The 23,466-nt window shown below is 43.0% G+C and overlaps 1 protein-coding gene across 1 annotated transcript in view; it reads left to right on the forward strand.

Moving 5' to 3' along the window:
• The first annotated feature begins 325 nt into the window (after window positions 1-325).
• The window catches only part of LOC145411396 (transcription factor RFX4-like), a 33,152-nt gene continuing 10,011 nt past the window's right edge, over window positions 326-23,466 (forward strand). Inside the window, exons 1-10 of the mRNA XM_080281436.1 lie at window positions 326-553; window positions 3,953-4,092; window positions 11,630-11,632; window positions 15,931-15,958; window positions 17,048-17,146; window positions 17,650-17,727; window positions 18,608-18,757; window positions 19,709-19,823; window positions 20,812-21,021; window positions 22,375-22,587. Coding sequence (XP_080137562.1) covers window positions 326-553; window positions 3,953-4,092; window positions 11,630-11,632; window positions 15,931-15,958; window positions 17,048-17,146; window positions 17,650-17,727; window positions 18,608-18,757; window positions 19,709-19,823; window positions 20,812-21,021; window positions 22,375-22,587 — 1,264 coding nt within the window. The remainder of the gene's footprint in view (window positions 554-3,952; window positions 4,093-11,629; window positions 11,633-15,930; window positions 15,959-17,047; window positions 17,147-17,649; window positions 17,728-18,607; window positions 18,758-19,708; window positions 19,824-20,811; window positions 21,022-22,374; window positions 22,588-23,466) is intronic.

Raw genomic sequence — 23,466 nt, forward strand, 5'->3', positions numbered from 1 at the left:
GAGAAAGGTAATATGGTGTAATAACCTGGAAAACAGGTTGATGGTTGTTTCTGAGAGACAGAGAGTTGTAGCGCTAATTTTGTACCTTGTATCCATCGCAGACAACAGCTGTACCACCACAACCCTGGTGGAGAGGGAGACGGAGCTGGGGGACAAGACAGTCAGAAAGGAGGACGGAGGAGGAGCCGGAGGTAACGTGGAGGCAGGGAGAGGAGGAGGAGGAGGAGGCGGAGGAGCAGAGGGGAGGGGAAGAGCCATAGAATCCTCCCCAGCAACACCCCCTAAGGCGAGGGAGGAAAACCAAGACCTCCCCAAGACCACCCTCATGCCGGGGGTGGGAGGGGGTGGGGGAGGAGGAGGGGGGCGGGGGGCGGGGAAGGGAGGGGGGAGGGGTTTAAGGCCACACTCGACCCCCGCTACGCTGGTGTGGTTGGAGGAGAACTACGAGAAGGCGGAGGGCGTGTGCATCCCCCGCAACACACTCTACCTCAACTATGTCGACTTCTGCGACAAGAAGTCCCTCCAGCCGGTCAACGCGGCCAGCTTTGGCAAGGTAAGAGAGAGAGAGAGAGAGAGAGAGAGAGAAAGAGAGAGAGAGAAAGTGTGTGTGTGTGTGTGTGTGTGTGTGTGTGTGTGTGTGTGTGTGCTTGTGCGTGCGAGCTCACTCTTATCTTGCCTTCCCACTCTTCTCTTCTTCATTCCCCTTTTACTCCCGACTTTTCTCCTCTCACCTCTTTCTCCTTCCTCTCCTTTCCCTCCCATATTCTCCCCATCTCCTGCAAGGGCCACATCCACTTTAGAGCGGCCTGTGGATTTTTTTTTTTTATATCTTTACTGTGGATAGTTTCTCTCAACAGCGTGTCCATGTTTTTTTTTCTTTAAATAACAGAACAGAGGAAGGAAAAACAAATGAATAAATAAAATAATCCATACACCAGATTACTGGTGTCCTCTGTTCATAAAATATCTGTAACAGTTAGACTTGAACAGCTGTAGGTTGAAGTTTGGAGGGAAACAACTCTGAGGAAGCGAGTTCCAAAGAGATGCAGTTCGGGGAATGAAAGAATTCTGATAGGCAGAAGTTCTGCAATATGGCTGAGTGACATTCCAGTCATGAGCGCTACCAGATGCCCGTGTAGCACGAGGGAAGGCATGGAGAGGTGGCACCATGGCCGCAACTTCGTCTGAGCATTTGCCAAAAAGATATCTGTAAAATATATAATGCAAGGGAGGCAACTTTCCTTCTTGTAGGGGAAATAATGCAAGGGAGGCAACTTTCCTTCTTACTTGTAGGGGAGGTACTTTATTTGTAATGGCAGGGTCGCTAATAATTCTAACAGCTTTGTTCTGAATTTTGTCTGGTTGTTTTAATGCAACCTCTCCACATTCATTCCACAAGGGTGAGCAATACTCAAGCTGAGAGCGCACATGACTCTTATAAATTATAGCTAACTGCTCTTCAGTGTAGAAGTTACGGCCTCTGTACATTAATCCAAGTTTCTTTGATGCGGTTTTAGCAAGTGATCTAACATGAGAGGTCCAGCTGAGGGTATTGTTAAGTGAAACGCCGAGAATTTCAGTACTTTTGGAGATCGGAATATTAGTAGCACTGAAGGTAATATACGAATCTGGCAATATCTGTCTATTAGTAAATTGTACTGTATATATTTAGTTTTACTAGCATTAAATGAGACAAGGTTGTGTTGTCCCCATTCACTGATCGTAGATAGGTCTTGATTTATGGAGATGGCTGTCCTGAGTTGAGAGGTAAATGGGTGTCTGAGTGTGAATGAACTATGTAGTGTTGAGTCATCTGCATGTGAGTGGGTGACAGATAAGAGATCACTAATATGAACCAGGAACAGGGTTGGCTCCAGAACTGACCCCTGCGGCACGCTGGCGTTAATTGAGTGGAAATTGGAATATACATCATCTACTTTTACTCTTATTTTTCTGTCATTGAGATATGAGGAAATCAAAGGAACAAAAGACGTTAGTCCATAGCAAGGGGGTTTGGACAGCAGGGAACGGTGCCATACTCTGTCGAAAGCTTTAGAAATATCAAGGGCTACTGCATGAGTTTCTCCATGTAGGTCAATTGATTGATGGATGGTATGAGTCAGGAGATTGAGTATGTCAGTGGTGGATCTTTCGTGGCGAAAACCATATTGTCTATCACTAATTAAGTTGTTGGAATCAAGAGATCCATCTCACAGTTACTGCCGGAAAGGACTTACTCTCTGCTGTATTCTCTCTAATCAAAAACAGTTTTATTCAGCTAAGGAGAGGCTTTTCCAGCTCTCTGTCACCCGGTAGCTTTGAGAGGAAGTGACAGAAGGTTTGCTGCAGCGACAATCGGTATGCTAATGGTGAAGAAGAAAAATGTAAATAGAAAAGGCATGTTGGTTCATTATGCTGTTGCTGAAGAAGAAAAGGTGGGAGAAAAGAAGAAAGTGTTGGATACAACAGTGGGAGAAACGCCGAGGTGAACCTAAAACTAATATTAAACATTTGAGAGGTGGTTTGGCCATGTGGAGAGGATGGAGGGTGAAAGACTGACGAAGAAAGTGTATGTGAGTGAGGTGGAGGGGGGAAGAGGGAGGGGGAGGCCGAGGATGAGATGGAGGGGTGGGGTAGAGAGGTATATGAGAGAGGGGTGTGTGAGTTGGGAGCAGGGCAGTGAACTGGCGGGGGACGGCGACTTGGAGGCGATTTGTTTGTGGCCACCCCAAACGGGATTGAGGCGTCTGGCAATAGATAGATAGATAGATAGGGGATTACTGATAGAAGATGCTGCTTCAAAACCTGAAAGAAATAATCTACCGCATATAACAGTTCTTTTTATAAACACTTCTAGGCCTCCTTGTTTTAAAATTTAGTTCCTGTAGATTATGAAAGATGATATAATTGTCTTTCTTACCATGTGGGATACTATACAAATGCATTTGTATGTATATGAAGCTAGCGAAATGCACTGCATATACGAGGATAATGAAGCAAATGTTATTGTCGTTAGTAGTTAAAAAAAAAAAAAATGTCTTTACACACAGTTCGTCCGTTGTTTCAGGAATTATGGAGTTTTTGAAGAATTTATTATTCCACGACATAATTTTTTTATGTCAGGTATCACATGGGATTTCTTGTATTTGTCATATACAGTTGTTTCAGGAATTATGGAGTTTTTGAAGAATTTATTATTCCACGACAATTTTTTTGTCAGGTATCACATGGGATTTCTTGTATTTGTCATATACAATATGGGATTTCTTTTTTCTCCTCCGATAGTCTGCTCTCTTGTGATCACATAGTATAGGATGCTCTTCATACAATGACATCAACTACTTGCTTGAACCCAGAGATATGTTTCACATATCGAGAGTATTGCCAGACTGCGAATGTGGCTGGTATAGCGGAGAGTTGACGTGATAGCTTTGGGTCACCATGTATCCCCACGATACCAAACTGTTATTTTTCGCTTTAACTTAACCAAAATTACCACTTTTCCATACTGAATGCCTAGTCATGATAATAGATTTAAATTAGATTTAGGTTTCAAAGAAGTGCTATGCAAAGTAGATATAATTCTATACCATTATCTCTCTGCTGCTGAGCTACGTAAATCCCCCCCCCCAAAAAAAAAAAAAAAAAAAAAAATCTGGCCCAGATTAAGATGAAACAGCTATACCAGAGTGAAGCGATCAGACAGTAAACTCAGACATTCTGATACTCTTAGAGCCACAGCCACTTGATCGACAACTCTCTCTACAGCACTTTCCGGTGCACAGTATACTGGCTTTTTACTCCACTGTGTTGTAATGGAGGGGGATCGGGGTGAGACGGCGTTCCCGCTTTGTTTTCACAGACAGAACGACGATCCTCTATTAACTTCATCAATTAAGTCATGTATTTTCTGTAACATCATAAGACATTGACATACTTTCCCGTCCATCAGATAATCCGGCAGCAGTTTCCCGGGCTGACGACGCGGCGCCTGGGTACTCGAGGCCAGAGCCGCTACCACTACTACGGCATCGCCATCAAGGAGGGATCCATCTACTACGACGTCCACTACAGCAGGAAGGGCAACACCAGGTGAGGGGATGGTGGTGTTGTACTCCTATTACTCTAACCTGGCTGGCCTAAATTAACAATAGAATATGATGCCAGTCGTGAAGAAGTGCTATGGGAAATACGTAGAGCCACAGCATTGCCTTTTTCTGCCACTGAGCTATGCGAAATCAACTTCAAAGGGAGGTAAATCTGTGCCAAGTTAGGATGAAAGAACTATAGTAGTAGTGCTTATGTATTTCGTTACCAGACACCAGGTAGTGCGATGGGTTATGTAGCTGGAAGGGGCCTGTTAGACTTTCATTCTGAGGGGTGAGTGGGGTTTGCTGCTCATATAATGCCACTCAGAGAAGAGGGAGGTTAGCCACTCTTGCCTTAAATATCTGGACATCGCCAAGCCCCGAGGTGCTACGCTCCTGATGTTGCAATGAAGGATACAATGGTAGATAGATGAATATGTGTCATGATCTCCGAGGTGCTTAGTTTTCTTTGGGCGATAATTGTGTGATAGTTTTTTTTTTCTAGTATGGCAAATCACATATATATATATATATATATATATATATATATATATATATATATATATATATATATATATATATATATATATATATATATATATATATAATTTCTAGCACTGATAGAATCGTCTTAATTTTGTACCCCAATGCTTAGTGTATAGTTTACTACCGCTACTACCAATAATAAGTAATAAATAAGTAAAACTATTAATAATAATTATTGTTATTATATACAATTTTTATTCTTATTACATTACAGTTCTCTGCTGGTCCACCCTTCCATGAGTTACTACCTACTCATTAGTAACCATTTTTTCTTTTCCAAAAGCTAGGCTATATAATTCAGCCTCACTTGTTGGTTTAGGGTTAATTCATCGGTAATGCATATTTAAGGGGAAAAGTATTTGCATGTTATAGAAACTGTCGTGTTCTCTCGTACAGGCACGAACAATGGGAGGCGTGTTATTAAATGTAAGAGCGTCAAGGTATCGAAAGACGAAAATTTCTGGGGGATGTGAAAGCGATAGAATATCTGATCTTCTGTACCGCGTCTAACTAAAAAAGAAAAAAAAAAAAAGACCTAAACTCTGTGATGTGGGATGCAGGCTGACCACTTGTATCAACTTAAGGTGTTCCATAATAACCATAAAACTTTTACGCTCTCAGTTTAAGTAAAAAGGACATAATATCGCTCCAGTCCTTTTTTTTTTTTTTTCTTTTTTTTTTTTAATTTAGGAGTTATGAAATTCTTGCGTAATATTAATTATGAAAAGTTTGTGTGGCTCCGAGACTCGCAACACTGCCAGGAATTTATTTGTTTTTTTAATTTTCATCGTCACTTGAACCCATTGATAGGATGTTCATCGATTACTCAAAATGTTTTGTATAAAAGAAAATGTAAATATAGGTGTACAGTGACAGCGACATTGAAGGGACTACCCGAGATAACCGTGAAGCCTCTGACGTGTAGGCCTTCTCTCAGTTGAGCAAAATAGTTTCGCTCTTGCATGTGTTTATAACCAACATTCTCTAACAGCAACCGAATTCTGAGATTGGTATTTTCGTCGGTTAAGAAAGCTCACTGATACCTTTTCCGGAGCGATTTATGTTGCTTATTACACCTTACTGTCCTCTTCTGTGTTACGTAAATCCTCCCAGTGTCGCCTTACTCTGTGTTTAACTTAGAAAAGGATATTAACCATCCATATTCAAAAATAAATCGCTAGGGAAGAGGTGTTTGTGAGCTTCCTTAACCAACGAGAATAGAAGTCCAATTGTCAAAGGAGGTTTTGTAACACCCCATCCTTTTCCAGTTATACTGTGTATTAAATGATACCTTAACGGTATATTGTATGCTGTTTATATCGCAATAATGTTGACCTAGTTTGCATCAGTAACATTCAAGAGGATACTGATGTGTAATGTGCAGAATAAATCGCTGAGGAAGGGGTGTTAACAACATCTCCAAAGCTCACAAAGAAGTCGGGAGAATGAGAGGGATGGAAGAGGCCGGAGGAATAAATTATAAAAATATCAGAGCGGCATCTCAGAGGAAGGGTACGTATATTCCTCCCCTCACCGCTAATAACATGGCCAAAATTTAATTAAGTAGCAAATATCAGCAGCAACAATATATCGAGGAGGCTGCTGGGTCAATCATGAGAGGGAACAGCGCGGGAAACTCGTCTTTGAACTTCGCCTCAACGATTTTTACTTTCATTACGTTAAATTCCCCCTTTTACACATTTTTTGGAGGGAGAATTCTACTTTAGTAAAATAAGAGTTAACGTTGCAGGAAGCAGAAAGATATATGGCTGGAAAAACAAGATTGAGAATGTGTGTGTTTGGGTTAGTGGGAGTGTGTTTGTGTACACCCGCGCTCTCTTGCTGCCATGGCAACGGAGAAGCCGCGCCCCTCCAGTCACGATGGGCGGAGCTTAGTGTCCGTCTGGGCCAATGAAGAGCCAGGGCGGGAGAGGGGAGCCACGCCTACTTTTTACGGGGCTGCCTAATGGTTTCCTCAAACCACAAGATAGCTTTTTAGAAGGACAAGAGCGTCTCCATCTTATTTCATTTTTCTTTTCTACCTTTTTCCTGTCTTTTTTCCCCCACCTCCAGTCTTCACATGAGGTTTTGGGAGACATCTTATTTCGCCGCTTTCTTCTGCTTTATTGTCTTTTGGTTTTAAAAGAGAGACGTTTGCCTCTTATTTCGTCTGTCTTCTACTTCTCACTTTCCTTCCCCCCCCCCTTCCTTCATTCTTCACATGTTTATATCTTTCCGTCACTTTTCTAATCTATTTTTACTACTCTCTCTCTCTCTCTCTCTCTCTCTCTCTCTCTCTCTCTCTCTCTCTCATTATCTTCTGTAATTTTTACCTTCTTTTGTTCAAGGACTCATTTTCCACTCCACCGTCATCCACATCAGCTTCTCTGTTATTTCCAGGATAATCCTCTTTTTATTTACTTTATTTACTTATTTCTTTTGTTTGGGAATTGGTGGTGCATTGGTAAGCACGTTGAACTCGAAACCGAAAGAACCTGAGTCTGATTTTCGAGTCTGTCAACCTGGTGTACTTAATTATTTTTCCCCCTAGTCTTTGTTCTCTCGGCAATGTAACTGGGGACATGAGTGTAACATCAGCTACGGTTGATCTTGTTACAGGAGAAGACTGAAACATAGCTGAAGATTTAATGCCTGCCTGTATGAATGTCACATTGTCGATAAGGTTTTTCTGAGCTTTCTTCTTCCAGTTTTGCTCCCACTCACCCATTTCCTTTGCTGTCTGCTTTCATACTTCCATGTGTGGTCGAGTATTACTATTCGGACTTGGTAATATTTTTTGTTACCGGTATCTAATATTTGAAGTGCGTAGACAGGCGGCCACAACTTAAGGGCTATGCAATGGGAATGACGCCTCCAGTACAGTTGCAGCCTAATTTATATCACGCCATCATTGCAGACGGTGCATCTTGTTGCATGTTCCTACTTCGCGCCAACTCTAATTAACCCCCTCAGTATGAAACGTCTTTTGTTTTACCTTATCCTTGCTATTCCATGGTATTTACTTCGGCTAACGGGAGATTGGTGAGAACACAGAGGCTATCAAAGTTTTTCCGTGACCCCTCTAGTTAAAAAGAAAAACCTTATTGCGAATTAAATCGTTTGGTAATAGCAAGAAAAAGTTATCGTACTGAAGAGCAATTAAAAAATAAAAGGAGTGGAGGAGAGGGAGAGAGAGAGAGAGAAACAAACCAAAATATCTCCAGTCTCAGGTTGTCATATTTCCCCTTGGCTGACTCCGCCTCTTGTGTGTTTGGACCTGTGTTTTCATGCTGTTGTTTTTTGTGTGTTCGTGTTTGTGTTTAAATGTCTGTTTTCGTCGCTTTTTTGTTTTTCTCGTGCGTATTTTTTTGTGGCTCTTTTCTTATTTCTTACCAGGAGTTTTTTTTTAATATACAGTTGTTCTTTTTGGTTTTTACTCTTGTTTTTAGTTGTAGTTTCTCTCTCTCTCTCTCTCTCTCTCTCTCTCTCTCTCTCTCTCTCTCTCTCTCTCTCTCTCTCTTTCTGTGTGTGTGTGTGTGTGTGTGTGTGTTGCAAGGACTCTGTTTCTGTGGTTCTTTTGTATCCTTTTAGTGTGTGTGTGTGTGGAGAGAGAGAGAGAGAGAGAGAGAGAGAGAGAACTCGTTTTTAGAGTTATCACATTCCTCCTCTTCTTATCAGTCTCTTCTGCATGTCTTTATGAAAACCCGCTTCTCTCATATACCGCCTTCACCAATTTTGCTTTTTTTTCCTTCGTATATTCTTTCTCGATATATTTAAAATAGGGACGTGGATGGAAAAGTGATTGTTGTATGCCGTTGGAGGGGGTAACGTATTGCCGTATTCCTTCTTCCTCACACTTCCCCCGTAATCCCTTATCTCTCTCCCTAGCAGTGGATAGGGGATATTTGCAGTCAGTTGTTCGTTTACACATTTTCAACACTCAAAGCCTCGTGAGAGCTCTAGTAAATGAAGCAGTATTTTCAGACTGGTTGTAATTTTCCCTCCTTACATGGGAGCTCTCTGTCTGTCTGTCTTTCGGTCTGTTTGTCTTTCTGTCTGTATATCTGTCTGCCTGTCTTTTTTCTATTTTCTATATATATCATCTGTCTATTTATACATCTGTCTATCCATCCATCCATCCATCTATCTATCTGTCTATCTATCTATCTGTCTCTCCTTCTGTCTGTCTATCTGTCTGTCATCTGTCTGCCTATTCATCTAATTCTCTTTTTACTAATCGTACAGGAAGAAAAAAGAAAAAAAGAAATGAAAGAGATATAGAAAAACGTATGGCAGAAAGAAAGAAAATGTAAGAAAGAAAGAATGAATGAATGAAAGAGAGGGTTAAAAAAAACACGATAGAAAGACAGAAAGATAGATAGCTAGACAGGTAGATAGATAGATAGATAGATAGATAGGCAGGAACCCCGGAAATTGGAAGTACATTAACTAGAGGCTCATGAGATAGAAGACATTTTTTAGTGAACCTCTCTCTCTCTCTCTCTCTCTCTCTCTCTCACCGCAGTACTCATGGCTGAAAACTGAACACGTAACGAAACACAGAACTTTATTTTTTCCCCCTCTTCGGTAACCATAGCAACGGCCGTGTTCTTGGTATATAAATTTTGAAGGAGAAAGAAAATCCCCAGGTTCTGAAGGTCATTATTAGGGTGATTATTAGGGGTGAGTATTGGGGTGAGTATTAGGGGTGAGTATTAGGGGTATTAGGGTGAGTATTAGGGTACTTAGCCTGCATCCCACATTATACTACAAAAGTCAGGCGTGATGCAGAAAAACGAGGGATTTTTTTTTTTCCCCTTCACCTGATGCTTTTGATATTGTCGCCAAAAATCACTGCCTTGTATTCGCATTGGTCATCTGTCTGTCTATCTGTCTGCCTGCCTGCCTGTCTGTCTGTCTGTCTGTCTGTTTGTCTATCTACCTATACATCTGTTTGTTCGTCTACCTTTGTATCATTCCATCTGTCTATCCATCTACTTATATATCTATTTGTCCGTCTGGCTTTGTATCAGTCTATCTGTCTATTTATCTATCTGTCTGTCTGTCTATCTGTCTCTGTCTATCTGCCTATCTGCTTTTTGATCTATCTATCTGTCTTCCGTCCACGCATCCGTCCATCCATCCTTCCATCCATCCATCCAGCAATCAGTCTGCCTTTCTGTATCTGTCTATCTGTTCATCCATCCATCTGTCCGTCTGCCCATCTGTCTGTCTAGCTATCTATCAGTCCATCTATCTGTCCATCAATCTTTATCACTATAGTCGCGGCGCACGACTCTGAGGTTGTCATTATCGTACCCTGGCAACCTACCTGTCGACTGTGCCTCCGATTTCGTGTATAATATGATACGCCTGTGATTCGTGTATATTATGTTCGTGTATAATAATAATATTCGTGTATGATATATGTGTGTATAATAATATGATTCGAGTATAATATGATACGAAATCGGAACCACAGTTGACGGGTAGGTTGCCAGGGTACGATAATGACAACCTCAGAGTCGTGCGCCGCGACTGTAACTATAACAACGCTTTCGAACTTTTCTCCTTGTCTCTGGATCCTACCTCACCCCATCCCTTGTTAGATTAAAAAAAAGGCAAATATTACAATGATGACAATAAATAAATAAAACAAGAATTGAAAATAACGATCATAAACTTGGCATTGCTTGAAATATTTATACATGCAGATAATTGACAGCACATCATTTAACACAGAAATATATATAAAAAAATCATATTATGTAAGGGAAAAAATCTTTGAAATAGAAAAATACGAGAAAAATAGCCTCATGTAATTAATCTTTTAAGAGGCGACCAATCACACCACTCCCCCAGCCAATTACCGTCAACTCGCGTGCTTATTGGAGGAGAAGTAATCCAAGGGGGGAAAGATGGTTGGGGGGGGGGGAAGGGAGGCCGAGGCGTGTGGAAGAAAGGGGGCTGTAAGGAAGGGAAGGGGGGGGGGACAGAGAGGCAGGAAGGGAGGAAGGGGGGCGTGGAGAGGCTGTGAGGAAGGTAGAAAATGCTCCCCAATCTTACCCACCTTTAGGGGGAATATAAGGGGAAGTAGAGGAAGGAGGCGGAATGGGAGAGTAAAATCTAAGGGGAGGGGGACGTGAGAGGGGGTCTTTGAGGAGGGGGAGGACTGGGGGGTCTGTGAGGAGGGGGTAAGTGGGCGAGGCAGGTTGTGAGGAGAGTAGAAAATGACTCTTAATCTTCCGTACCTCAAGGGCGAATATATGGGAAGGGAGAACACAGAGGGTAAGAGATATTAGGTCTTATTTTCATCTGCTTCAAGGGTCGTTTTAGGTTGGTCGTGTTACAGAAATAAAGGAGGAGGGCGAATGTTGATAATTAGGGAAGGAAAGGACGGGGAGGAGGAGGAGAAGGGAGGTAGGGAGAGAAGGGGAGGAGGAGGAGGAAGAGGAGGAGGAAATGGGAGGCAGGGAGGGAAAGGAGGTAAAAGGAGAGGGGACAGGGTTGAGAAAGGAGAGACGAGGGGGAAAGGAGAAGGTGAAAGGAGATGGGAAGGGGAGAAGTGCTGGAGAAAGGAAGAGGAGGAGGAGGAGGGGGGGAGGTAGGAAGAGAGAGGGGAGGAAAATGGAGAGGAGTCAAGGAGGAGAAAAGAGAGGCGAGGGGCAGAGGAGAAGGGGAAAGGAGGTTGGAAGGGGAGGAATGCAGGAGAAAGGAGGAGAGAGAAGAGGAAGGATGAAAGAAGAGGATGGGGAAGTGCGGGAAGAGAAGGGAGTGGTACGATGAGGAAATAGGAAAATAACGAGATATGAAGAAAAACGGAGGAGAAATGAGAAGGGAACGAAAGAAAAGGAAAGTAGAAGACGGACAAGGGAGGAAAAGGAAGATGAGAAGGGAGTAGAAGAAAAAGGGAAGCAGGAAGGGAGAGAAAGGAGGGAGAAGAGAGAACGGGATAAGGAGGAGAGGCTGGGGTCGGGGTGAGGGGTTAAGGAGAGTAAGTAAGAAAATGAAAAGCCTGGAATTATACCTTTTATATAATGTCCTTTCCATCAAAAGAAGAAAAATATGAAGTACACCAGTATGTTATTTTCAGCCAAAACATTATGTACTATTATTTTTTATTCTGCTTGTTATTTTACGTTAGTTTCCTTCGTTATTCTTTTATTAATATATTTTTTCTTTCTTTATTCCATTCTGTCTGTCTGTCTGTCTGACTTTCTTTCTTTCTTTCTTTCTCTGTATGTTTGTCGTCACGGTAGTTCGAAAGTGTTGTCCCAGTGGCTGCGTAATTTCTGTCTGTCTGTCTATACATACATACATGCATGATGCGTGTGTGTATGTGTGTGTGTGTGGTTGAGAGATCAAAACTAGAGCTATGTGAAAAAACGGGAGTGAAGCTGATGATAAGTGGCAATGGATCGAGTATTTCGGGTCTGATGTGTGTGGGTGATGCCGTGCGGCTTGTTAGTAGCGAACGGGATAATTGCGTTCGTAGACAGCAGGAAGAAAGGAGAAAATACGTCCTCGGGTTGAAAGGATTAATAGATAGAATTGATACCCTTTCTGTCCTCAGTACTAATAAAATAAAATAGATATACGGTGCGGATCTCTCTCTTTCTCTCTCTCTTCTATGCTGACACCTTCACCATAGTCGATTTATTTTCATAGTATGGATCTGGGCCACATCCACACCTTGAGTACTTAACAGTGATTGCGTGAAATTGGATGAGACTTAGTTGTGTGGTAGGAATGAGTCTCCTTGGTTACTAGTCAAGTCGAAACGCGTTGAGCAAATTATCACGTCTTTTATTTTCATGTGTTTTATATTTTCCCTTTTTTTCTCTTTTTTCCTTCTTTATTTCTCCTTCTCTTTTCTTCTGTTTTCTTTCATTTTTTTGTCAGGGTGAACTTTTCTCTTCTTATCCCGGAGAAGGATGACCACAGCCAACCATCTCATTATCTCCACGTCTTTACCCGTGACGGTTTTTTCATCTTATTCCTGCCGTCTCCAAACGATTTTACTCTCGTTATGACAAGACTTTCGATCCTGAGGCGTTATGGGCTCACATTCTCTTCGGTTGAGGAAGCACCCTAACACCCCTTCCTTAATGATTTATTTTGTTTATTACACATTACTCTCCTCGTCTGTGTTACATAAATCCTTCGATTATAAACATCCGCTGCATAAATAACGTAAAGAGGATATTTACTACCCATATTCAAGAATAAATCGCCAAGGAAGAGGTGTTTGGGAGATTTCTTAGCCGATGAGAATACGAACTATAGTCTTAGTTAATCCCTTTACTACTACAGTTGAATAAAATCGTCGGACCAATTCATCTGGTGGTGAAATGATTGAAGTGAAAAATGTCGTAGAATTGAAGACGTTAAATCGGTTGAAACATTTTGCAAAGTCTCTCTTCTCACAGGGTATCTCAAAAAAAGTGATACCGAGTTTGTGTCTGGGCCTCACATCTGGTACTTTTTTCCCCACCCTGTAATCCGTAATCGGGCAATCGGTGTCCAGTTTCCCGTGATTTGTTCAGCAAGGATCACATTATTCATTTCTCTTGCGATATCAGTTTCTCAGAGGTTGGTTGCGCTGATCCTGTACCGTCATTTTCTTCAGCCCCGTTCAACTACCGCCTTCATTCTTGTGTTATGTACTGCTCTCGTGTGTGTGTGTGTGTGTGTGTGTGTGTATGTGTGTGTTTTGGGGAGGGAGGTTCACTACATTCAGCATTCTAAGCAGAGTCAAAGGCGTATTGTCTCACCAACTAGCTCCTCTCTCTCTAACCGACGATTTACACTCTTCCTCTGCTCCGCCATGTTGCTCTCTCTCTCTCTCTCTCTCTCTCTCTCTGTAAAATCGTCTGGAGTCAGCCGGAACAGAATACTAGAGTTGTCCTAAACATATGAGGGTTAAACGCAGTGAGTCCACGCATCTCAAAACCTCTCTCTCTCTCTCTCTCTCTCTCTCTCTCTCTCTCTCCACCATTCCTTGTTAAACTTTTGTTCGGAAGGGACATCGTCTATGGATCCTCAGCCTTTGTTTCATTCTCTACCACATTAAAAAAAAAAAATTGTTGTCGAGGCGTTTTTTTTTTTTTTTTTCTGAGTGACTTAGCTTAATGATGGCCGAGTCTACCGCCTTCATTATCACCCCGTAGCTTAATTAGTCGTTTGTTCACCACCTCGCTTGATTACACTCCCACCACCAACCTTTCACCTCCATTCCCACCCCATACCCCAACCTTCCACCCCGCCCCTCCCCCTAGCCTATTCCTACCTCATTGGTCCCACCCACCGCACTCTTATCCTCCACCTCACCACCAAATCCTCCAACCCGACCCCCACCCACCCCACGCCAACCCGACTCCCGCCCTCCATCCCACCCCACTCTACTTCACTCCAACTTCCCACCCCACCCCATTCCACCCTAGTCCCCCACCCCACCCCTCCCCTCGCCATTCCACCTCATCACCCCTACCCTCAACCTCACCCCAACCTTCGAATCCCACCCCATGCACATCCCGACCCCACCCATCCCACCCCCCACCCCAAGTCACTACCCCCCAACCTCCCCCCGACCTTCCTGCTTATCCACGTATTCACTGACAAAAAAAAAAAAAAAAAAAAAAAGTAGGCTGATTTGTAATTATTTTTTAGTTTGAATTCGTATCATTGAGACAGATTCTGAAGTGTGTGTGTGTGATTATATAATATTTTTGTCGCAGGCAGCTTGTGTTTTCGACTTTATATGTGTTTCTGAAAAGGATGGAACTGATAATCAATGAGTAATGATAAAAATCGCGTATGGTTTATGGAGCTGATATATGTAATGAATTGGAAAACTACATATATTACCAAAGCTCATATATGTTTTTGAAAAAAAAAAATGGAATGAGCAGGAAATCTCTACATAATATCAAATACGAGTATGATGTATGGTTTCTGAAAAAAAAATATGGAGTAACCTGGTAAACTATGAATAATATTTTTAAAAATGTGTACGGGTGTCTGACTAATTTTTCAAAGGAGGGCAGGGAAAATGTTTGACGTTAAGTCGTCGGCCACAAAAACAAGGTGACGTCACGAGCATCCAAGAGGAGAAGAGGCTTGGCAAGGTGTACGGATCGTAAGAATATTGCCCACACTTTGATCTCTCTAGGTGAAAATGCAAAGGCTTCTCTTTTGATCTTTTAAGATTATTATTTTCAAGCGGGATTCAGGCGCGTCCGTCGTATATACATGTTCGTCTCTTGAAAAATATGGCCGTGGGAATATAAGTCACGCAGGACATTCAGGAGGCGTTTTCCTTTTTTTTTTCTTCTTCTTCTTTTCTAACTGGAATAATTTAGGGTTTCATTAATTATTACCTCTGTTTAGTGGAAATGCTCCAACGAGGATTTTTACCCCGCGGAAATTGCTATGGCGGGATTCTGGTAGGTTTTGTCGGCATATTTTTCCCGCCGACCATGGCATTCGGACGCGGGACCAGTCAAGCGTGAGGGAGCATCAGTCCGACACCTTTTTCCTCCCCTCTCTCTCTTCCCTCCCCGTGTTCCTTCTTTCCTCCCTTCCTGCCTCCTCTTCCTCCTCCAGTCCACTGACCCCCCGTGAGCCATCCCTCCCTCCCCTCTTTCTCCCTCTCGTTCTCCTCCAGTCCTTTTCTTCCTCCAGCTTTCATCTTCCTTCCCTCTCATCTTAGTCCTCCCACATCCCTCAGTTCTCTTTCCCTCCTTCCCCATTCCTCCCACTTCCGACACATTTTCCCTCCTTTCTCTCTGCCTCTCCATCCCTTCTTTCCTCCCTTCTCCGCACATCCCCCTCCCCTTCCCTTCCCTTTCCTCTCCTCACATCCCCTTCCTTCCTCTCCTTCCCTTCCCTCTTTTCAAGCCCCTCTTCCTCCTCTTTCCACACATTCCATCCTTCCTTCCTTCCTTCCCTCCATAGCCGAAAAATCTCTCCTGAAGCTAAGAAAGTAGAAATAAAATCAGTAATACATCATTGTGGTAAAGAGATAAAGAGAAAACGGGAAAAACAAGACTGGAAGAATACCTGTTATAAAGAAAACTGGGTTGAGAGTTGCGTAAGGTTTCATAGATATTCTCTCTCTCTCGCTCTCTCTCTCTCTCTCTCTCTCTCTCTCTCTCTCTCTCTCAGCGGTAAAATCCATTGTCGGCAGAAAAACAGTCGGAAAAGTCATCTATCAGGAGAGAGAGAGAGAGAGAGAGAGAGAGAGAGAGAAAGAGAGAGAGACCTGAACACTGATTCTGTTTATTTTCCTCAACAGCGACATCAAGAAGGAAACTGATAAACAGGTACGTGTGTGTGTGTGTGTGTGTGTGTGTGTGTGTGTGTGTGTGTGTGTGTGTGTGTGTGTGTGTGTGTGTGTGTGTGTGTGTGTGTGTGTGTGTGTGCAGCAGTAAGGAAATATCTGAGGGCAAGTGAGAATGAGTAAAGCTGGCAGTGAAAATACAGTGAGTAAAGGTAGCAGTGAAAACAATGAAACCAGGCGAACAACAACAATTACTTCTACTACAACTGAATGATATTGTGTGGATGTAGACGACAAGGAGGGAAATGACGTGAAAGGTTGTGGAGATGAGTGAAAATGGATGAGAAGGAGTTTTGAGAGGAGCGGGGACTGAGAATGCATGAAAATGAGTCAGTACTGGTGAAGATGTTGATGCCAGGGAAAGATTGGTTGGCGGTGGAAGGTGGCAGCCAGTGAAAGTGACAGTTTAGATGAGAGTGAGTGTCCATGCTGGTGAAGGAAAGTGTTAGTGATAGCGTCAATGAGTTAAGAAGAGTTTTAAGAGTCACGTGAGTTAAGGAGAGTTCAGAGAGTCACGTTGAGGTGTAGTGGTGGAGTTAACACAGATCGAAAGACACAGATAAATCAGATGAAAGTGAGTGCCAGTTCTAATGAAAGTCAGTGCTAGTTATAATTAAAGACAGTGCCAGATTTAATGAAAGACAGTGTCAGTGTTAATGAAAGCGACAAGGCAGTGAAGGTGTCAGTGTCAGTAATTAATATTGAGGTAGTCCTGTTGATAGTGAAAGACAGTGACAATTGTAATAGAAGAGAGTGTCCATGTTAGTGAATGTATCATTTCCTTTGAGTGATGTAAATGTAATGGTGTAGGTGACAGTGAGTTAGATATTGCTAGATGTAGTGAAGGACAGTGCCATAGTTAGTGGTAATGAAGAAGACAGTTCTAGAATTATTGGTAGCGAAGAAGACAGTGCCAGAGTTAGTGCTAATGAAGAAGACAGTGCCAGAGTTAGTGCTAGTGAAGAAGACAGTGCCATAATTATTGCTAGTGAAGAATACAGTGCCAGAGTTAGTGGTAGTGAAGGAGGATATGAGTGTCAGATGCAGTGCCTCAGCGATGTGATGCTGTCAGGTGGCGGTGTTTCCGGGGCGAGGCAAGCTGTCCACGGTGCTACCAGACTTCCCTTCCCTCAAGGACGTCCTCCTCCCCCCACACGTCGCACCCGACAAAGTTAGTCTCAACACAGCGCCTGTTCTCCAAGGTTAAGAGGTCATATACTAGGTGCCTTTGGAGATCTCGTAGCTCTTCTTCCTTGGTGATTTGTTTTACACGATACACCCAAGTATTCTCTTGTGGGTCATTGAAGCAGACTACGTCGATATTAAAGTTATATAAGTAACAAACAGGATAATAAATCGTTGAAGAAAAAGTACTGGGAAACCTCCTAAGATCAGGTGAATACCAGTCTAGCTTGGCCACTAATATCCAATGGCACCGTTGCTACAACACCCATAATTGTTGTCCGTTATACATATCAGTTGTCAACGGCTCTTAAGCTTAGTATTTCTGTTGGTCGATATGATAATAACTGGAGATAAATCTATTTTTACGTCACGAATATAAGAGAAATCATATTACAGTACTGAAGTAAAATTTTAATACATGACTGTCGTCGGTCGATAGAAACAAAAGTTCATGACCCCCTTTAACAAATACTGAATCCGCCCGTCCAGGTGGCCACGTTCGTCATGATGTACCGCACCCACTGCCAACGCATACTGGATACCGTCATCAGGGCCAGCTTTGATGAGGTGTGTACTCTCTGTTTTAGTCATGTTTCTCATTGTCTCCTGTCGGTTTGTTTTTACCTGATGGAACTGGGCCACTGCCACAACTTGAATTCTAAGTCGTTGATGAGCTGTACTTATAAAATAGAAATGAGTCTCCATGGTTACCAGTTAAATCCACCCTCCAACCTGTTTAGACTTGGCTATCAACTGAAATGACAGGCGATAGGGATCTTGGTCAGGTTAGAACGAACACTGTATAGTCCCGACTTTCCATATACTGTCATCAAGGCCAGCTTTGGTGAGGTCGGCACCGTCTGAGTTAGCTTTATATTTCATTGTCTATATTCTGTCCACTTCAGCCTGGCCTAAAACTGCCATCTTCTATCTTGAATTGTAACACGAGATTAACCTATGATTATGGTGCTATATATACTTTTTCAATTTCACTTGGCTTAAAACTGACATCTATCTTGATTGCTGAGCTGTACTAAGAGCTTAACACAAGAACATGGTACTAGTCACGAAGAAGTGCTATGGAAAGGCTGTAGAATCGCAGTGTTGTCTTATTCTGTAATATGGAAATCAGTGACAATGACTAAACTCAGGGCCAGGTTAAAGTGAACGAACTATAGTATTATCGTCATGTCAAGCTTGCTTATTAACTCCTCTGGCATCCACCTGACCTGACCTCCCCCTCTCACCTTTTTCTTTCTCTCTTTCTTTCTTTCTTTTCTTTCTTTCTTTTTCTTTTTCCCTTCTTTGGTTCTTTCTCTCACCTGCCTATCCACTCGTATCTGTCTATATCTACCTATCTATGTGTCTGTCTATATCCATCTGTCTGTCTATCTCTATCCTTCATTCATTCACCCTTGTTTTCATTCCTTAATTTCCTCCCTCACAGATCCAGAGTTTCCTGGTGCACTTCTGGCAGGGTATGCCTCCCCACTTGGTCACCATCCTGGGAACCAACGTGCTTGTCAACCTGGTGGGCGTGTGTGACTCCATCCTCTACCGGGCCGTCTGCAGCGTCCTCATGCCCTCCGTCCTACAGGTGGGTACATAGAGCTGTATTATTCTTGCTGTACCCGGGAAATTGTATTCATTTTAGGAGATTTTTCGTACTTGGGTGTATTTGGTTCCTTCCCCTACCGCGCCTTCTGCAGCGTCCTTATGCCCTCCGTCCTACAGGTGCATACGTAAGGCTCTGTTATTAAATTCCTGAGCCCCAGCCCGTATGTTCTTGTTGCAGTGTCCAGGTGATTTTATTTTAGTTTTTTCGTCCTTGGGTGCATGTGATTCCTTCCCCTACCGCGCCTTCTGCAGCGTCCCCATGCCTTCCGTCCTGCAGATGTGAGATGAAGGGTTATGTTCTTAAAGTCTTCCCTACGACAACCTGTAAATTCAGCTTGTTCTTGCTACCGTAGGATTCTTGGGTACATCTTGGGAGACATTTTGAACTAGGGTTTTGTTTGTTTATTTGTGTGTGTGTGTGTGTGTGTGTGTGTGTGTGTGTGTGTGTGTGTGTGTGTGTGTGACTAACCTTTGCTTCGCTGTTTGCAGTATCCCCATGTCTTCCATCCTGCTCCTTGATACTCATTCGCTTTCATTCAGTTTCCTCATGCTCCTTATCCTTACCCTCGTTGGTGTTGGCGAGGGGCGCCTTCACGTGGTGGCACCGATGTAACCAGACGAATTTACTGTCTGGTTATACAAACGTCCTTCATCTCCCTGTTTATACCCCGAAAAGAGGATGGTGAGCTGTAGGGGGAGGGCATTTTCACCTTGCAGTCCACTGGGTTCACGTTCAGTTGAGCGTGGGATTGCAACTACTATCCTTCTCATGCATACACTAATCACAGTCACCCATACCCATTTTACATCACAAGAGCCAAATGTCTTGCTCAGTAACCCTCGTGTTAGCAAATAAATAAGCGTCCTCCTTAACAGCCTCCGTGTGGTCGATGGGTAGAATTCTAAGCTCTGTTCTTCTCCTCCCCTTCAGGCCATTCCGGACAGCCTCACCCAAGTCATCCGCAAGTTCACCCACGACCTGGACTCCTGGCTGAGGGTGGCACTTGATGACCTGCCCGAGAATCTGCGCCAGGTCAAAATTGATTGTGAGTACTGGTTGACTGTAAGTAGACTGATTGTGAGTAGGCTACAGTTACTGCTTTCTCCCTCCCTAGCTCGTCCTCACTTTCTTCTGTCATTTTTCCTGCCTTTCTCCTTTGTCTTCTCTCCCATCCTGCCTCTCTCCTTTCTGTTTTGATCCTGAATTTTCTTCACTTCCCATCATTTTCTTCCTTCCCTACCCAGTGTGCCTTCCATACCCAGCGTGCCTCTTCCTGTCTTGGATGCTGCGGAGACACGGCAAATTTTCTCTGCCAGACCTAAAAAAAATGATAGATGGAGCTCCTATGCCTTCCGCTGTATCATCTCGTTTCGTCTTACCTTCCTGTTTCTTCCCCCTCTTTATTTTTTTTATATACTGTAACCATCCGGTTCTCGTGCATGCTGCGGCGTTAAACTGCGCTAATAATCTCTGCCAAACGTCACTAATGATCCTTCACTTGTTTCACTTTAACCTCTCATCTCATCTTCCTTTTTTATTCTTACCACACTAATTATTTTACAATGGCCAGTTGGTTCTCTCACTCGTCCACCTCTGCCGATTGTCTCGTATGATGTTAATAATTTTCTCTTTTTCATCCCTTTGCTACCCTTCTCTTCACTTCTCTCATCCCGTTCTCTCTCCTTTATTTTGTTCTCCTACTGATTTTTTTTTTTTTTCAGTGGGCAGTCAATTCTCTTTGATCCTACAACGCCAAACCTCAGTAAACCAATTCTTCTGTCTCACGTATGGTCCTTCATCTCGGTATTCATTCTCTTCTCCTGTCTTTTGTTCTCCATCACTAATTCTTTCTTTGCTTTACAGTGGCCAGTTGATTCTTTCGGATGCAACGACGTCAGACTTCGCTGTACCACCCATGCCAAGCCTCGCGGATGGTCTTTGTTTTCAGTTTTCTCTCACTTCCCCTCTCTCCTCCTCTTCCCTTTTCTCTTTTTCCTCATCTACTTTTATACTAACCTCTTCGTATTTTACAGTGGCCAGTCGGTTCTCTCGGATGCTAAGGCGCCAGACCTCACTGAACCACCTGTGCCAAGCCTCTCGCATGGTGCTCCACTCCCCCGACATCACGCAGCAGATGCTCCACGACTGGCGTCAAGTGGATCTGGAGGCCATCTCACACCAGACCCTCTACTCCATGGACAAACACACTTCCAATGGCGTCACCGTAGAGCTTATTATGAGTTGTGAGTGTGCTGGATGGTAGCTTCGGTGACTTCGTAGCACTTTTTGTTTAGCGATTTACTTTGAAACTAGGCTTTGATATTATACTTAGATTATGTGTTCTTAATGTCGATGTACTTAGCTTCAGTTACTATATTAGGAAAAATAAATAACCGATGGTATGAAATCTTCGAAGCCAGCTAGAATATATCTCTGTTTGCCTATAACATGAAGCTTTAGTCCTGGTAGAGGTAACCAAATCGCCTCCATGGTACCCTGTCCTCTGACATCAGACCGCCCTCCCTTCAACTCACACCACCCGCATATCATCTCATCGTTGATCTCCCCTTGCACCTCACTTACACACTCCTAGTCAGTCTCTCAATCTCTATTCTCTCCTCATAGTCAGACAATCTCAGGGTACTTCTAATACTTTCCAGCACATCCACATCACTGAAGAATGAAGGATGAAATGACGTGGTTCTGACAAGTGAAACGAGAGACCACAAAGAGATTCAGGGAGTAGAGAGGAGAGGGAGAGGTAGGAAGGAAAGAAGTGAAGGGAGTTCAGGGAAGGGGTAGGAGGGAAGGAGATGAAGGGAGGCAAGGAGGAAGAGAGGTGAGGGGTAGGAAGTAGTGAGAGAGGTGACGGGAGGAAGGAAGATTGGAAGAAGTAGGTAGGGAGGTGATGGGAGGGCAGAAGGTAAGTGGAGGTAAAGAAAAGGAGGGAAGTAAGAGGAAGAAGGAAGGGAGGGAAGAGGAGGAGGGAAAACTGTCGTAAATTCTGTTACTGTACGTGTGTCCTTTGATGCACTCATTAGCCTCACTAAAAGCATGACACTGGACCCAATTAATTTTGAGCGCCAGAGTTTACACGGGAAAGCGAGGCATAAATACAGGTTTATTTATTTTTAACAGTCTACAATATTAAATGACAACAACTTGCTTTACTTATTTGTTAATGGTTGTATTGGGAATATCTGTTCAAAATCTTCTCCGCAGCAATAACTGAAAAGTTATAATAATTGTGTTCATTCGTTTTTATATTGAATTTATAATATCACCAATAACTTCAGTTGTTAAGGCACAGAAATGATTTTTGCTCTGACTATTGACATAATGTTATCAAGAAGATGGGAAGAATTAAAATCTGTCTCCTAGAACTTTTTCATCAGTTAAGGCATACACTTAGGAATTTTACGTTAGCCAGTTCCAGGTTTTATTCAGCTGAGGGTTAAGACTTTTAGGTACTGACTGAATTATGTATCTTTACCTATTTCATATACAATTTCTTATTCAGCAGCAGATAAAGATAACATAACCCGACCTGACCTAGCCTAACAACTCAACTGACCTACCCTGTGTTGCCCTTGCAGTGTACAACGAGTTCGAGCGCCTTCTGGAGGAGGGCGCCCCCCTGGAGGCGTACAGTGAGTGGCTGGAAGGTATGGTGGAGCGGTGTGTGGTGGTGGGGGCGCGCCGATCCCGCTCCCCCATCCACAAGGTCGCACACACCTTCCTTCTCACCTGGTCCTGTTTCGGCACCCGCGTCATCAGGGATATGACACTCCACTCAGCGCCCAGCTTTGGTTAGACTGGGAGGGGTTGCGGTGTGCGGTGGTGCAGGTTATTTGTAGTGGTGGTGTAAGGGGTTGTAGTGTTGTGTGGTATGGGGGTGGTGTTATGTGTTGTGGTATGGTGTGACAGGTATGATATGTGAGAAGTGTGGTACAGGTTGTGTGGGTATGGCGTAGTGGGGGTGTGGGTGGTGTGGTTTTGTAGTGGGTTTTGGGAATAGTGATGTGATAAGGATGGTGGTGTGTGGGTAGAGTGATGTAGGGCAGTGAGGGTGTTGAATCCTGATGCCTCATCCACACTGTCCCACACACTATCCTCCTCACTTGGTAGCAAATGCTATAGGTTGATAGATTGTTGATGGTATGTTATTAGTTTGTGGATGTGCGGATATACTACAACAGTGAAAAGGTATATGTAGGTGAAGTGTAAAGTATAAGGTATAAATCAGTATGATAAATAAATATGATGAGTATCTGTGAGAGAAAGTTAGGTAGAAAGTTAAAGAAACACAAGGATTTGATAATGGTATACGCATGAGAGAAGTCTTAAATAACAAAAGCATTCCGTCGTTCCTGAGTAGTCAAAAGGTTCTAAGAAAAAATAAATCCATAAGTGTTTCTGAAGCTGTTACTTGAAGACCCAGTCCTCCAATTTATTTTTTCTCTGTTTGATGGTTGTTATCCACCCTGTGTCAAGGAAAACTGTAATAGGGTAACAAAGAGGAGTTATTTTTGTATGATGTTTATATTCTTTAGCTGTTGTTAGTCCAAGTCTCATTCCCGAAGCTTTACCGTAAGTGCAATATTTTCTTTTTCATTTTGTTTCACAGAAAACGGGGAAAAGGTTAAACTGAGTTAAAGTTATCAGGCAGATTTTGCTTATAATCTCTC

The sequence above is a fragment of the Coenobita brevimanus genome, chromosome 89 (genome assembly GCF_032717465.1).
Source record: "Coenobita brevimanus isolate Jiangsu-jjx chromosome 89, ASM3271746v2, whole genome shotgun sequence".
Classification (NCBI taxonomy): Eukaryota; Metazoa; Arthropoda; class Malacostraca; order Decapoda; family Coenobitidae; genus Coenobita; species Coenobita brevimanus.